The 18,431-nt window shown below is 41.1% G+C and overlaps 1 protein-coding gene across 1 annotated transcript; it reads left to right on the top strand.

Moving 5' to 3' along the window:
- The first annotated feature begins 2,459 nt into the window (after nucleotides 1-2,459).
- LOC145413838 (uncharacterized) lies at nucleotides 2,460-17,900 on the top strand. The gene is made up of 5 exons (XM_080283503.1): nucleotides 2,460-2,654; nucleotides 3,773-3,889; nucleotides 6,677-6,751; nucleotides 10,457-11,113; nucleotides 17,757-17,900. Exons 1-5 carry the CDS (start codon nucleotides 2,460-2,462, stop codon nucleotides 17,898-17,900), a joined length of 1,188 nt encoding a protein of 395 aa, XP_080139629.1.
- The last annotated feature ends 531 nt before the right edge of the window (nucleotides 17,901-18,431 follow it).

Genomic DNA, 18,431 nt, shown 5'->3' with positions numbered 1-18,431 from the left:
TACTACTGTTTTGAGTTTTTCGCGTTCTTCTTGTTGTTAACGTGGAAGGCACCCTCAGACTCGACCAGTTCTCTTGTCTGCCTGCATCAGCTCTCGCAATATAAGGTATTTAAGTTTTACTCGTAACTGTTTACATAAATAGACAGCATCCCGACCTGTAACTGTTTACAGATACAGGAAGCACTCTGTGATGAACACACACACACACACACACACACACACACACACACACTTGAGCTGAGCCTACCGACTCGATCGGTGAGTAGCCTGTGAATCACAGGAGGACTTTTTCCTGGAAATACATACTGGTACTGCATATAGGGAAAGACAGCTGGATCGATCAGGCGATCGACCAATAGATAGAATGATTAATGTTAGATATACTGAGACAGATAGGCAGACAGACAGGTAGATAAATATACTGAGATGTAGACAGACAGATAGATAGATAGACAGACAGATGGATAGATACACGGACTGATAGACAGACTGACTGACTGATTGAGAGAGAGAGAGAGAGAGAGAGAGAGAGAGAGAGAGAGAGAGAGAGAGAGAGAGAGAGAGAGACGCAGTGGCAGGTTATGTTTGTATGAATGTGTAAGTTTTCTCGAAAACAGAAACTTCAGTTTGTGAAATTCTCGCTTTCACTGTGTCAGCGATAAATAAATCCTGGTGACAAAACAACAGCAGAGATGAATGGGTGGAGAGAGGTGTGTGTGTGGTTAGTGTCCATCATCACGAAGAGACAGATGATGTTGCTTTATGATGCGACAGACGAAGATGTGGCTTTATCAGTGATGAAGATGTAGCTTTATCAGTGAAGAAGATGTAGCTTTATCAGTGTTGAAGATGTAACTTTATGATGTGATAGACGAAGATGTAGCTTTATCAGTCATGAAGATATAGGTTTATGAAGTTACAGATGAAGATGTCGCTTCATCACAGATGTAGTTTCATTAAGTGACAGATGAAGATGTAGCTTCATCACAGATGGAGATCCTGCCATACGAAGTGACAGATGAAGATGTTGCCGTATCACAGATGAAGATGTAGCTTTAATGAAGATGTAGCTTTATCTATATATACATGGTATACAAACCTAAACTTATCACATCTATTCGTCTATATTTCCCTTCATAATGCTGAAAGGATTGCTAAATCAAATTAGGTATTTTTTTCTTTACCTGAAAAAGGTCTTCACTGGGGAAAGAGTAAAAATACTACTTATAAATTCCCGACGTACAGTGGACAGTAATCTGACAGTGTGTGAGACTTTCATCCCTCTTCCCAAGATCCCCACCCGGCTTCCTTTCTTTGTGGTGATGTTGCGACTAGTATGCGCAGCATTTGCGTTGCTAGCAGCCTGAACCTCCTACAGCATAGAAGCAGGGGAGAGGGAGGTGGAGGGGAGGCATACTGTACATAGGGCTTCCTTCCAACTCTAAGCCAATTTCCTAACAAGATCAGATTCCTGGATCTGTTCACTTACCGCGAACGTGGGTAATTAGATTACAGTAATGTTACTGATGGCAGTCACGATGAAAATAACTGAGAATAGTCCTGATATTTCCATTACAGATAATAATTTTGTTATATAATGTCAAAGAAGCTTGAGAATAAGTACTTGACAGTCAATATATGTGTTATGCACTTTTCAAAGCTCCTTCTAAATTACAGACATACCTGTAGAGAAACGTTTTATTAGGCGTAGACAAGCACTGGAGAGAGACCATACACACCATCTTACTGTGACTGGCTGCCTCAAGCTACATTAATGACAAATATATCCTGGCCAGTTTACAGTAAGTAATATTCATACACTATACACAATACACCTCAGCACAAACACTGCACAAGATTAAAATATTTAATGGTAAGCTAAAGTATCACAGTGATATAATCAAAATCAGGCCTAGTGCATTTTCAAACCGGCAAGCAAAAGAAAACAGCTGGCTTTCGTGGCATTCATCTTAAATACCGTCCGACAATCTAGTTCTGAATTTTGAATAAGCCTAAGTACGTTTTCTACACTTTTCCGATGTATAAAAACACCAGGAACTGTCGACCATAACGCAAATATATGAACAAACAACCAGTGCAGACAAGCTGGTACTCCAAATTGCACATGCTCACCTGCACGCCTCGCACACATATAAACAAGCATGGATCGTATTTATAAACTCTCTTGAACTTAAGATGGGTAAAAGATTTATGCCTTCTATGTATGCGTTTGTCTTCACTCATACACCTACCAAACGCTTCACAACCAACTTAGAGTGAATATTAAAGTGACAAACTATGGTAAAGTAAATCGATCTGTGATAACGATTAACTGTCAGGGAGACATCGTAAAAAAATTGGTGAAAATCCCTTATAAATACGATCCCCAGTGAATAAAAGCTAAAAGCACCAAGTCAGGAAGGGATCCATCACCACTTTCACCACCACCTGCAGACGCCATGACGTTCACTCCCGCCACCACCCTCGGCTGCCTGGTGCTGCTGCTGGTGCTGCTAACGCCCTCCTGCCACGCCGTCGGCCGTCCCGTTGCCGTGGCCTCTGTTTCACACGACTTACCCAGCATCAAAGTGGTGGCCAAGAAGAGAGAGGTGGGATTGTATGAAGATGCAAACCAGTACTTCCAGTTTGACAGGGTAAGCTGACGGCAGCACTGTGTTCACTGTTGGGACTGTATGTGCGAGGTGGATGTGGAGTATTGCTTTGCTGATCAATGCATGCCATGTTTATTAACTTTCCAAGTAGACTGAGAGAATGACGTCAGGGTCTCTATTTGACACATGCTTTACGTTTACTTAAACTCGTATTCACTGTAATGTTCACTTTCGATGGCTTACATGTCAGTCATAGACAGGCCTATTAGCCTATGTACCGGTGTATTGCATGGTTCAGTAAAAATATTCAGAATTTCTTCAATAATAATTACAGGAATAATAACAATAGCATGCCGATAAAATAATGACGTATTTCGTGACACATTATTATTCATCACTACTCCTGGATGCAGAATAGGCTATAATTATTAAACAATACTTTAATAACTTTTTTTTAACGAGCTGCAAAAACAATACCGATAGCATCCCAACAAAATAATTACACATTTCTGAAAATGACAGTATTCTTCATTACCCCTGGATGCATATAGTACTATGGGCACATTCACCTCCTGCTTTCCTGCTTTTTTTTATATATTTGCCGGTGACTCAGAGAGCTGATGCATTACTTATAACACACTATAGAAAACAGCCTCGAGAGGATGAACAGGCCTGTTGCCATTTGCCTTCCTTTCTGCTCTCTTCTTAAAATAGATGCCTTTAGTTACATCGTATCCTATAACAAACAGCTCTAAAAGAAAGCATATAGGAGCAGATGCCCGATCCTAAAATAAGCATGTGCCAAGAAGTTTGCCTTGCAAAACTGTTGAATTTCCAGCACATCTTTCACCATTCATGACTGAGTATGCACGGTGTGAGGTAAGTTAGAGACGTTGGGGATTCTGGGGTGGCGAAGCCTCCCCATTAGGTTTCTGCACCGCGCCCTCCCCACCTAGGCTACCATACATGCCTAGTGTCGTGTCGTGAGGCTGTCTAAGGTTGTCTCTCTGAAAGATCAACAAAACTGTTGCTGTCTGCTTTTCTTTGTACGCCCTCCACATAACAGATTCATTACTTATAACAGACCCAGTAACAAACAGTCTTGAAAGGTTCAATAGGTGTCTACTTTCTTTTGTAGTTCTTTGCACTGTGTCCAACAGGTGTTCGACCAGAGGAACGGCGGCGGTGCTTTGGGAGGTAAGGTGGGGGTGTATGGTGATGCTGCGGTCATCACACAGTACGACACCATCACCATCACACACACCAGCTACCAGCAGGTGAGGCCATGCACCGTTAACTGCATTAATATCCATTCTTATGATAAATAACGAGCCCGTCACCAATGACTTTCGAAACGCAGTGATGCTATCTACAGACCCCAAAAGACTTTTCTAAATATAATGTATGATTTAACTTCTTCACTTTGATGAGTCTCTCCTAAATTTAATAAACACTAGTCGTAGCAAAGATAAGATAAAAAGACGCCATCTTAATGAAAAACTTAGCTGAGACTTTTTCTAACCCTTTCATTGTGATGAGTTTACCTTCAGATGAATAGAAAGATCGTGCGTTTATAGCAAGAATAAGTCATCATCGTACTAACGGGGTTAAATTAATGTTGATGCTGTTGTTACCCGAACTGAGCATTTGTCCTTGCTTATACTCTTCAGACCCAGCTTGTATTTTTTGCTTTATTCATACTGCCTCTAAACGATTTTCTTGAGATTTAAAGGAAATCTCTTGTAGTGAAGGGGGTTAAAGACAACTGAATCTCGCTGCAGTGTGAAAAGTCTCTCCCAAGTTGAGTGCTTTCTTCTGGTGGCAACAAAAATAAAGAATATATTATGTCATCGAGGTGAAGGGGTAAGGGGCCATATTCTCGTCAGCTTAGAGGATTAACTGATCGGGTACTCCATTTTAACGACCTAAAATTACCAGCTCTCAATTCTGAATGCTGAGGATAACAACAAATCAATACTAAAATATGATGCTAGACACAAAGAAGTGCTATGGAAGGGGTGTAAAGCCATAGTACTGTACTATCTTCTTCTTCTTCTTCTTCTCTCTCTCTCTCTCTCTTTCCCCAGACATGAATCTGGGCCAAGCTACGGTGAAAGAACTATAGCTAATTTTCATCATTGGCATATTTCTGCATAAGGCACTTTAATAGTCTCTCGTGTGTTATTTCTGCAATGAATGGCCATAATAAAAATGACACAAATACCGAAGAAGACAGTTTTAAGATGCAATAAACAAAATCGTTCGCTAAGAATGAGGTGCTATCAGGCCTCTTAAACTGACGAAAATATAGCCCTGGGAACGTACATTACACAATCCCTCCGTCTTCTTTTTGGTCTTACAGTATCAGTTCGTTGTGATGGACCGGTAACCTACAAAATACTGTTATCACCTCATCAACTCTTTCGGTACTGATATCATTTTTATGTTGTAGTTGTCGTTATTATTATTATTATTGCTATTATTATTATTATTATTATTATTGCTATTATTATTATTATTACTACTACTACTACTACTACTATTTCCATCATCATTATCAGCAGCAGAAGCAGCAGCAGCAGCGCATGTTGTTATTATTATTATTATTATTATTATTACACGATTTTAAGTTCAGACCAGAAGAGAGATATCATAAAGAGTAACAAAGAGTCGCCATGAACTCTTACTACAGTGACGATCCTTCTTGTTACTTCCAGACGATTTTATCCACTTTCTAAAACAGGCCTTTCGTAAAAGTAACGGCTGTGAAAGTACATACACATAATTTGGCTAATCTTCAATACCTGGCGAAATCAGCTGTTACACGATACTGCTTCAGGGCTGTTTTAACGACGCCCGCTGCCACGAGAAGGAAATGCAGTCGTGCGTTGAAGAGAGAGAGAGAGAGAGAGAGAGAGAGAGAGAGAGAGAGTGAGTGAGTGAGTGAGTGAGTGAGTGAGTGAGTGAGTGTGTGTGTGTGTGTGTGTGTGTGTGTGTGTGTGTGTGTGTGTGTGTGTGTGTGTGTGTGTGTGTGTGTGTGTGTGTGTGTGTGTGTGTGTGTGTAAAATAGAGTGAAAAGCGGGAAGTATGAGTGCGTGAGGTGTGTGGCGAGAACGCTATGTTACACCGTCTTCATCTGAGGCATGACTGGCGCACTTACGGTGACTGAAGACCCTACCTTTCTATAGTTTCTAATGCTCTCTAATGGTTTGGAGGGAGAAAATTCTGCTTGTTAATAATGGAAACTTCACTTGAGGTTTACAATAACATTTGTGTGTAGGAGAGCATTGCTACGAAATCAGACTCTCGTATTCTGTTTCTAATCAAATTTAAAGAACATAAGTAGAGCCGTATGCATTTAATTTTAACAAAAGGATGACTATGATAATATTCTTTCTACCTACACTCATCTCTACTGAGTTTGCTAAAAACATTTGGTTAAAAAAGTGATTGGTATTGAATGGATGATGAGTAACCGTAACTGCAGCTCACAACGCAATAATCATGAAACCAGATACACGGCATAAACGATACTCTGATGTTTAAGCTTTTATGTTTCGACTTTCTGCTACAGAATAACAAGCTACACAGTGCCATTATTGATGGCAAGAGTATTCGGCCGTAAGTTTTCCAGGTCGGTCTATCGTCACATATGTGGGTTATTATTCTATCTCCCCTCTGTGGAGAGATACAGTTATTCAACAGAACTACAGTTACAAGGCACCATCCATATGCATGCGTTTATGCTCCCAAGATGTTGTGACAAGGTCAACATGAACTTTTAAGTTCATGTGGTTTAGCACTAACTATGACAAAAAAGAATGTCCCTTCCATTCATTATATGTTATTACACCTAGATAACATCGTATTGACAAAGTATATGTTGACTGAGAACGAGATAAATGGTTTGTGGTGTAGCACACAGTGAAAGATGATTTGAGACGGAATAACAGGCATTTGCAGAATCAGTGCGAGGTAAAAATTTTATTATACAAGTTTAGGTAATAAAATAATTGATAATTTATCTTTTGTAAACCTTTCCATAACGCCACCGTGGCCTGCAGGTGGAAGTGACGCGCACTCAGACGGACACCAGCATCAGCTACATCACACACTACAACACCGAATATATCACTTATGTAAGTACGGTGCGCTTTTGTGTTGTTACAATCACACAGTGATGAAAATGTTCTTGCAACTGTATATAATGTACATACTTATGAACTTTAGTCCATTAGCCTTGACAGCTGTGTATATCTGCCATTCTTAAGTGTGCTTGTATGCACTTGCCGAAAATAATATATTTACACGTTTGGATTACGAACTAATGAAGAAAGATTTCAACTGTTCCAGCCAGCTTGAAAATTACTGTTTTTATTTGAGCCATATCTCAACAGGTTGTGACAGTATCTAGACGGTGTAAAAGTATAATATACATAACCGAAAAAGGAATGAGGGTATCAAATTTGTGCGTATGCGCTCAATACGGCCAACAGGCACAACAGCAAGAGTATTCGTCAATCACGTATCCTCGTCACGGCGACTTATGCTTATAATCAGCGACAAATTAATCTTGTGGTCACTGGGCAGGCAATCATCTCATAAGCTGACCTACACATACCCGTTCATCATCCTAACATAACCTTCCGAATTTACTACAGACTCACCTTAACCTTCCCAACAGTGACTCCCTGCCTCATAAGCTTCTTTGCCTTGGAATTATCTTAACCTTATCCCAACTGTGCCATATTTCTTACCTTTGACACACCCAGTTTCATCACCTTAATCTTATAGCTTTGACTTCATTACCATACGATCCCCCAACCTACCTGTCAACCTTACTACCTCCCTAACCTTACTCCCAACCTACCATCCTCAACCTTACTACCTCCCTAACCTTACTCCCAACCTACCATCCTCAACCTTACAACCTTTATTACCTTACTCTCAACTTGCCACATTCCTAATCTTACATCCAACCTATTATCTCCCTAACCCTGAACTGAACTGAGAAATGGATTCTTTGCGACAGGTATCAAAGACCATATGGCATTAACTGAAAGCAAATAAATGTCTAGCAATGGAAGAGAAACAGGAAAGGGAAAAAAGAGAATGACAAGCGGAGTCGATGTAGAGTCGGCGTTAATAGCTACGGCACAGAGTTGATGCTGACAGAGTCTACGTTGAAATATTCGGCGTTGGCGAAGTCGGCATCAAGAGTCGGCGTTGGCAGACGCAGCCACGTGAGTGAATTGTACTGTCAGCGTTGGCAGGTTCGGTGTATATACTCACAGAGTCGGCGGACTACACCTTCCAGGATGTGAGGGATGGTCGACGTCAAAGTGAGGTACTTAAACTATCCATACCATGAGACAGAATGCCCAACCTTATAGGAGTAGTAGGAAGATACAGGCCAAATGAAATATGGATATAGTATGAAGAGTGTGTGACAGAAGATGAAGAGAAGAATAAGGAGAAAAAGGCTGGAAACAAATGTCCCTTTAGTCGCCTCTTAGGACAAGTACGGATACTTTGGAAGTAATATTTATCCCCCCACCCTCCCCAGGGGATCTCCCTAACCTTACCACCCTCCGAACATAACTCGCTGACCACCATCTCTCAAACCTTACCACTTTCCTTCCCATCTTCCTAATTGCTTTCTGCCACCACATTATCATAATCTGTAACTTCACTATCTTCCCAACAACCATTTTTACCCTCTTCTTAACCTTATAACCGTCCTATTTAACTTATCTTCCTAACCTTATTTGTAATATCACCTTTCATACATTATTCCCAACTCTGCCACTCTCGTAATCTTACCAAATTTCTATGCTTATACCTTCCTAACCTTCTAGACATTAATAAAGTAGATGAGGTGAAGCTGAGGAAGTTGGGAAGGTATGGATGGTTGTTATGACGTTTAGTAAGGTAGATCAGAGAAAGAAGGGCAGAGTGATTACTACCACAGTTACAATCAAGTCGGGGAAGTATGGCCAGTTTCGTTAGGTTAGGAAGGTAAGGGTGGAAAGATACGTATATCTGGTGAGTAAAATACAATCATTTATGACGATGGGATTAGGTTAGGTGCGTTTCGAGGAGTATGAAGGTAAAATAAGACACTAGGGATTCTTGTGCAATAGCAAAAAAAAAAAAAAAAAAACTATTTAGGCTGATAAAGTTACCCTGACGATGAAATTTAAAGAAAACGGTGGACAGGGTGAAGTGGAGGGAGGCGGGCAAGAAAGGTAGAGGCCGGCAGAAAGGAGAGGACGAAAAAGATTAGGATGGTGATGGAGGGTCGAGCAGGGCAGAGGGACTACCGTACACCCTGTGAGGATGGGCGTTGTGTATAAAATGTGATGTTGGCAATGTGAGCATGTAAGTCAGAAATTTCTCTTGGATTTTAATGGAGGAAAAAAAAAAAAAAGAACGGATTGTACAAAGGAGCACAGCAACAGGCCTTGTGTTCCTTTCGAGGTGGTTTACTAGAGAGAATACTATGATCATATCTAATTCTAGCAGTAGAGGATAAGGACAGGAACGCAGGAAAGCCCCCCCTCCCATCCCCCGCGCACCAAACCCTCCAGCCGAGGCTGACAGGAAAAGGTTGTGTTGCAGAGAAAAGAGAGGGCAGGATGGGCTGGATGGTGATGTGCAGTGCAGCAGGGCAAGGGAACTGCACGCCGTGAAGGCCAGCCTTCCAAATAGGACAGTGGGGGTGGTGAGGGTTTGGAGTCAAAGATAACCTCTAAAAATAAGATGTAAGAAAAAAAAGAAAGAAAGAAAAAGAAAAAAAATGGCGTAAGCCGTGAGGAATGGGTAGAATGGGAGTGGGCAGCGGGACAGGGCAGGGGTTGTGTACCCTGTAAAGATGGAAGCTGTGCGTTGGCAGTATGGGCAGCGTATGGATCAAAATCAAGGTTTTCTCCAAGAAGAAATGAAGAGTAAGACAGACAGCACGCGCACTCATATACCTGATGCCTTGTCACGCAGGTAAAATTCAAGTAGGCCTAATATAAGTTTTTATGACTAAGTTCACAGTGGACTGCAAGACACAGGAACTAACAAAAGAACCACATGTATGATGAATGGTATGTAAAATCTCAGTTTTGTGTTTCTTTTTTCATGCGTCACTTAACCGCAGTAGGAAAATATACAGGCATGTTTTTAATCTCTTATTCAGTACTGATACTGTGCAAGCATATTGTAGAATGTTTGTTAATTCTCGGATAATTAGTTGCTATGTATGGGCATCTCTGAAATCACTGTGAATGTGACCTGAATATATCCAAGGGCCCATTCAAGGCTTCTTGTCAGCACACCGAGCTGCCTCAGATGTAAACAGAGATGATAGGCAGGAATGACGGGGGATTAGAAAGTCTATCATTTCTTTGTCCAGGAGTTTCCCCTCTGTTTCATCTGACTTTCTCTTTCACTCTTACTTAGTCCGAGCAAATATTTTGCTTTCTGAGTCAATGGCTACTAATATATAATTGTTTTCTTTGGTTTATGCATGTTTATTTATAAAAATTAGGCCTGTGTATTGCGCTGGTGATGCAAAGGACTGCTGTGTGCTTTTAGGGGTCAACTATGGGATATCGCTGATTCTGCCAAATACAGAAACTAACTTCTCCATCTTATCAACACTGGTTTCTTCACGTGGTAGTATCAACACTTGTGAGGGAAAGATTACGTGCTATACAGAGCGAATTGTTATGGCTAAATAGTAGCACTGCTGAGCTTCAGAGTAATCTGGGCTCTCACAAAGATAGGACATCTCCGGGTGTTCTCTGACCGTATGATATTAACTGTTACCATTCCCTTCCCTGTGTGCCCTGCAGACCACGCCGCTCACGGTCCACAGCACCCAGTACGAGACCGAGTACAGAACGGAATACCTGACTGAGACAGAGTTCCAAGACGTGCCAGTATACACAACGGAATATCAGACTCAGTATCTGACAGATTTCCAGACAGAGACGTCAGTGTTGGAGGTGCCAGTGTACAGCACCCTGATCTCCACCGTGGTCCACACCAAGTACCGCACCGAGTATTTCACTGACACCAGCACCTTCACCTTCCCGCTCAGCACCACCATCTACTCCACCATCATCCACACCTCCCATCTGCCCACCTACTTGACGGAGACGCACTTTGATACTCAGCACGTGACGGCCACCACCTACATCACCACCACAGCACTGGACTACGTGACGGTCACCTCATACCTCACCGCCACCAGCTACCAGGACGTGTTCATCACCCAGACGCTGCCCGTGCCCGCGTACGTCACCAGCACCGAGTACCGCGAGGTCATCATCACGCAGACGGAGACACAGCCTGAGTATATCACCACCACCAACCTGAGGGAGGTGGTGGTGACGCAAACGACCACCGTGCCGCTGTACCTCACCACCACGGTCGTCTCAGAGCTGCACCTCACCACCACCCGACCCGTCAACTTCTACCTAACCACCACCGTCACCACCACGGCACAGGTACTGATCACTAGACCACCTAGACCCTTGCCTCATGACCAGTTTTTCACACCTACACATTTATTATTGCCTAACTACTACATCTAGATTACCATAAGTAATTTAACTAATACACCTAAATCATAACTACCTAATAAGTACATCTAGTCTACCGGCGTAACTCAACACTTCTATTTTGATTCTACTTAGCTAGCAGTACCGTGTCTAACTATGCTTGCTGCAAGCCTCGTGACCAATGCACGACACAAAATCAAGGTCTTGGGCTGGTATCGGTTTTCTCGTCAGCTAAGGAGGCTCGCTGGCACCTCTTCCCTACTGTACTTGATTATTTCTTATATCTGATACATTATTATATTCCTGTGTGTTATGCATGCAGTTTATGTTGACCTTAACGCTATATATATATATATATATATATATATATATATATATATATATATATATATATATATATATAAGTACAAGGAAAAATAAGCTGAAGTATACAATATAAATCGTTCAGGTAGAGGTTCTAGAAAGCCTCCTACACTGAGGAGGTATAATTCTTAGTGTTTGTATTTCAGTTCGGTGTTTATGGCTGACAGCAGCACTTAATCCCATACATCTGAACACTGTACATGCACAAGTCCTAACCTCGGAAAATACTCATATAAATAATTCCTTTATACACTAACACACTTTGATATCACTTTTCCTGCAAGTCCAGGAGTATAAGGATAAATGATGATCCAGCTTTACCATATGCACTGTTCGCTTTAAGAGGCTGAGACGCTTCTCCTATGTAGTGGACCTCCGTCGACATGTGTGGGAGTTTGAGACCAGATGCCCTTCTGACGCCAACGAATGGCCCTTGAGTAGCATCAAAAGCTCGAACCCTCTGTTGATAATGACCGTTAGGTGATGAGAGCCAAATTAATTTAAATTCTTGTATAGCCACTCAATCAGTACAACTGTATTTACCAATCAATTTCATTTTTCTCAGCGTCTGAAATGAAAACAGACAAGTGTTGTGATGTATTCTTACCTCTCTTGTTCCCTCGCTTGAGTTCAAGTTCTGTCTACAAAAAAAAAAAAAAAAAAAAAAAAAAACTGTATTACTAAACTGCTATCGTCCTGTGGACCTAAAATCCACAGACAATTCTGGAAAAAAAAAAAAAAACTTTAATAATTAAGATGTGCTCTTGTCGCAAAAACACGACCTTGTAACGACAGGAAACTGATCGCAGATTTGTAAATCAATGTCCAGACTTGCATCTCCAAATATTTTTTAAGCTGTGACCTTCTCATCGCTTATTTATTTTTTCTCATAACGAACAGCAGTTATTCTGTCACAACACTCAATATCCAGCCCCTTTTATTCCAATGATGCATTTTTCCACTTATTCTCCCTAGCTGAAGATTTAATTCAGCTTTGGAAAGATTTCTAAACTTTAGGAATTAGGTGTTGCCTCCTTTATCTCTCGCACTACAGATACGTTCTACTAAATTAAATACAGACATCTTAGGTAGCGAGAATAACATGAAAAACTCATCATGGGATTGTAGGGGCTAGTCTGTGCCGAGTTCCATGAGACGCTCTGCACGGCCATTATGCTGAAAGTCGCCTGAACAAAAGTGGGGAATCAAGTAAAACATGATGCAGAACATAATCTATAAAACTTTTTACACACCCGTCAACAGAGGTTACTGACTCGGCCAGAATCCGATATATATTTTGAAGCAAACCCTCTGATCGTGTGGGTCGGGAAAAAAAAAATGGAATATGGACACTCTGTTTCAATGGATCACGTTCTGAGTTCCTCACCGTCACCTGCGTCATGTCTGGCACTGGGAAACGGAACAACACCGTTGGATAATTTGTATCGAATTTCGGCCGTACACTACGTGGCATTGGAGGCTTTGTAGCACGTCTTCAGCGAATTTTTTTCCTTTTTATACTACACCATTTTATTTTCTTGTACGTTAATAAGGAAAAATATGTAAATATAAAAATAAATAACATGAAAGAGACTACCAAGTAATAATAGGCAACACAAGTCGTCTAGGAAGAAGTGCTATGAAGTCTCCTATACCACCAAGAATACGACCTTCTGTCCGATTCTGATCTCATTGTGGGGATGGCCTTACGCCACGGCCCTGATGTTGGTTCACTGCATGAATGAGTACCTGCACGTGTGGTTGCTTGCAGTGGAATCGTATATGCAAAATATGCTTGTGGTACATTCTGGAATCTAAACCTCATAACCTCGGTAGCAGGTAATTAACTCTCAATGGACAAAGCGCACATGGGAATACAACTCTAATAAAATAACTAATCCAGTGATGTGTATTTTTCTCTTTTCTTCTACTGAACTGAGTCAATAATTCCTTGCCCCAGGTATCAAAAGCCATGTGACACTAATTCAGAGCAAATATGTATGACCAGCAATGGAACAGAAACGAGAAAGGAGAAAAAGAGAATGACCAAGTTGATGCAGACAGAGTCGGCGTTGATTGATTCGGCACTGGCAGACGATGTTCATAAAGGCGGCGTTGATATATTCGGCACTGGCGGCCGGCAATGACAGGGTCAACGTTGGAAGAGTCGGCAGTCACAAATTCGGCACTGGGAGGATCGACGTACTTGTATATAAAGAGCTTGACCCTTCCAGGAAGGAAGGAAGGGTCGACGTCAATGGGAGGTCCTTACATTATCCATACCATGAAACAGAATGTTCAACCTGATAGCAGTGGAGGAAAAATACAGGCCGGGAGATATATGGAAACAGCAAGGAAAGAGTGAACAGAGGAGATAGATAGGGCAGTAAAGAGAGAAAGACTATAGAGGAAAACGGGCCCTTTAATCGCCTCATACGACAAGCAGGGATACTATGGAAGTATTCTTCCCCCCACCCCTCCCCATTGGAATTTCTTCACCTACTACAAGACGATTTTAATTGAGGATCGCATTTAACTTTAACAGAGAGGTGTTAAATAAGGCTATATTTGTCCCTTCCCAAAGCTGAATGTAATAATCTACAGATAACAAGAACACAAAAATGACATTGTCTGGGTAGATGGTTTAATACCAAACCCGAAGATTAAAGTATGTCTTGATTCTCTGACTGGTGGCGGCACACTCAGGAATGATGACGGACCACACACACACACATTACATATATATATATATCTATCTATCTATATATATATATATATATCTATCTATCTATCTATATATATATATATATATATATATATATATATATATATATTATATATATGAATTACAAAGAATGGGATGAGAAATAATTAAAAAATAAATAAATTCAGTCCCACAGTCCCCCTTTTGGTGAACTAGGGCCAGGCTACGTAGTCCACATTATCTAAGGGTACGATAGCGCCCTATCTGCCCAGCAGCAATGGAAGTAAGCTGGCTACCTAACCTAACCCCTTCACTCCCACGACTTACTTTTTATTCTTACTGTCACCAAATGATTTTACTGAAATTAAAAGACACTGAACTGAAAAGATTACAGACATCTTTCAAAAATCTCTTCACTATCACACGTCTCCCCTAAACTGGAAAAAATCGTCTATTCGTACGTAGGAATAAAACAAGAAACATCATGGGAGATGAAGGATTAAATATGGTCGTCTACGTTGGTCCAGCATCTGGTCCCGACACCTCATAGACCTTCACCAGGGGACAGACTGAGGATCTTGATCCCGTTTTTTCCCTCCACTAGGGATAACTCTATTTAATAAGCGAATTATATCCACATTATGAAGGAAAATACTGAAATAACTATGATTTCGACTGCCTATCATTAGTGTGCAGCTACAATACGACATATCTAAACTACCAACACTACTGACGGGTAGCACTGACCTTTTCCATCAAATTCTGTATATTCTACTGTATGTTATTCTTGTTATTTCCTGACGATTTTTTTTTTTTTCGCCTTAGGACTGGCTTTTCGAACTGGAGGGGTTTCAATAATTTCATTATTTCTCTCTTAGTGGTATCCGAAGAGTAATAAAATCATCTGGAAACAATATAGAAGTTACGTCTTCGGACTGAAGGTGTCGACCCCATCAAATCCATGACATTTTTCAATATACTGATACAACTGTTGAAGATTTTATTAACAATACGAAGGATCCCTAATAGTGAAGGGATCAGTGAAGGGTACATCTTACACCCAGCTAAGACAAAAAAAAAAAAAAAAAAATCATCTAAGGTAAATGATGCCGTCTGATCATAAAAACAAGAAGCAGTCCCAAGGCACAGCAAACCCGTCCCCGGCAGTCATTTTAGTGCTGCCGTATAAACACAACAGGATATCTATAGTCGAAGAAGTCACATATCAGACTTGAAGAAAATCGGGTGAAAACTGACGATTTTACGCCCAGCTAAAATTGTAGACCCGACCCACTTGACATTGACCCCCTTACCGCTAACTGGGTGGTGACCCCCCTGATGTAATGAGGCATCTTACAGGATGCAGATTTGAAAGATGCACCTTTAGGTTTTGGTTTCATGTCGATATGACGAATCTGAAAGGAGTTAAGGCGATTTTTTTTTTTTTTTACATTTTTGGGGCCTACAGCGTGGAACTAGGCCCAATTTGGCCCAAAATTTAGTCAGGGGATCAGAAGGTCATAACCCATCATCCCAGTAATTTTAGTCAAAATCGCACCAATAGTTTTCGCGTACAGTTGCTGACAGACATTCAGACAGACAGACAAAAAACAGACAAACAGAGTGAAAACAATACCCGTCCCCGAGCTCCTCCGGGGCGGGGACGGGTAATAAAATGCTAAATGCTTACTGAAGGAATATAAACTGACACGGAGAGCAATAGTGGGGCACCGCGCCAACTCGCCTCCCCCTCTACATGGCAACCCCGTCACAGACTTTAGTTTTCCACGACCTTGCCCTCACCCAATACCCACCTCCCGCCACTGCACCCCCGTGTAGTCTACACTGTGACTGCACCAGACTGGGGGCGATGTTTACTGACACACATGCCATCATTTCCATCTCGTAACTCTCCTTCCTGCACCTTCCGCCACTCTGCCAGACTAGGGGCGATGTTTACTAACAAACATACCATAATTTCTCTCTCCTAACTCTGATTAGTGTTTCCAGGAAGACAAGAAAAAATGAAAGATTCCGCCTTCTCTTATTCCTTTCCTTCGTAAAAAAAAATTAAGTAAATAAATACCGTACCGTAAATAAATTAAATACCCAAAAACAAGACTCGACAGTAATTTTATTTGTGACTTAACGCCCAAATTACAACAGAGCTCAGAGAGCTCCTCGGCTTTCCTATAAAAACAAATCACAGTTACGACACCCAATGATCTTATAGTTTGTTGGTGAGTGTACCTCCTGAATTTATTTCAGGATAATGTGCCGCAATGCCAATCGTATCCCGGAGAAAAGGGGAAGGGGGGGGGGCGGAGGGAGTGAACTAGCTATAGTCAGACGTTTTTGTGTTGGTCGGCGGTTTTGTGGTTCATAATTCCTACCTATCTTCGTGAACTGTCCAGAATGACGATTCTTGTATTTTACCAACACAAATTTCCCAACTTCACGCATCACATTTAAGAGCAGGGGCTGAGTGGCTTAGGATAAAAGGCCGTACTTTAGATGACAAGATTCGTAGCACCTATTTCTTACCGATTTATTGTGCCTATTAAATTCTGATAATCTTTTTAAAAATGTTATTTATGTATTCTTGACACCAACGTACTTTGCCTCAATTACGTACAAGATATATCGCTACTTAATAGATGTTACGAAGCCTCCTATGGCACCTAGGATACGGGCATCAGTGCCTATAAAACTACGGTACCCTTCCAGCTATCAAACAAAAGGTTTTATTCAAACACCCGCTTTATACACAAACAGTATCCTAAACATGTTTCAGTTCATTCTATATACTAATTTATATATATATATATATATATATATATATATATATATATATATATATATATATATATATATATATATATATATTGTATATAAATGTTTACCACTTTGGAAAGCTGTTTTATATGAAACAGGGATGGGCATCTGTTTCATGTTACCGGCTTACAACCTGGAAACTGTTACCGTGTATGGGAATACTTGGACACACTAAAAATTCCCAAAGCATGTAACTAAACAATTTAATTCGCCTGTTACTGGTAGTATTCCTAGGAGCATCTGTGTATATCCTGCCTGCTTTGTATGTGTACTAGAACAATACCTGCAATCTTCTACCTCCATGAAAAATATATGAACCCAGCCTCAATCTTTGTCGTCAACTGTGAATGTAAACAGGACAGAGTAAAATTATCTGTATATTCCTCTAACATAGAGTGTTTGTTAATGAAGGTTGCCAGAATATTCTTTCTTTCTTTCCTTTTTATTACCAAGGAACTACTGCATGGGTATGAACTTATTTTCCACAGTAAACTGAATGAAAACTAACACTACTAGTCATGGCTAAATGATAGCTAAGTAATATCGTGCACATGTATGACACTAATTACATCTAAATAAAGTGATATAAAGATGCATGAATATGCATGACCTATTTTTATTCACTAACGTATCCAACCCCTTTCCATGGTGCCCCTCTTGGACAAACAACTCCAGGAAATGTTACAGCAACTGCAACTTCAGCAGCAGTTTCAGATGCAGTTACATCAGCAGCAGGTGCTGCAGCATCAAGAACAGCAGCGGCTACAGCGCCTCCAGCAGCTGCAGCAGTATAGTGACATGGAGGGCAGGGCCAGACGGTGGCTGTGGTAAGGAACGGAAGGAACGACCACTCCTTATCTTTGCCAACATCCTCGAGCCCTTACCTCTGCATAAAAGCCTCCTATTACAGACTTAGTTAACACATTCTGCCACAACGGTTGACACAACAGTCACTGTCGAAGATTAAAATAAAATTAAGTTGCAATAATTGGCAACTCGGTGGCTTACTTCGCTAGGCGTTGCAATCATATGGTGAGAGGTTCAGCTCCGCACTGGGTAAATTAGCTGGGAAACACTGGATCCTCTCAGGTAAATGCCATCACATTCCCTAAATCGTCCTAAGCCAGTGCGGCTGGGTATGGCCCACCGACCCTAACTGAGGGGCGCATCAGTCCTGTCCTGGACCAGTTACGAAATAACCAAGAGAAAGCAGTGGAGCTCATCCAGCATTTTTAATATCAATAAAACAACAGAAAACTAGAGGTAATAAACTAATTATCCTATATTACAATAGCTGATAAACAATACTACTCACGTGTACCTTGTGTGTCCGCCGTGACGTATGTACTCTTCCCACGTAAT

This window comes from Coenobita brevimanus, chromosome 97, assembly GCF_032717465.1.
Source record: "Coenobita brevimanus isolate Jiangsu-jjx chromosome 97, ASM3271746v2, whole genome shotgun sequence".
Lineage (NCBI taxonomy): Eukaryota > Metazoa > Arthropoda > Malacostraca > Decapoda > Coenobitidae > Coenobita > Coenobita brevimanus.
Note: the sequence above shows the minus strand (reverse complement) of the source record. Positions and strands in the feature narration are given on the sequence as shown.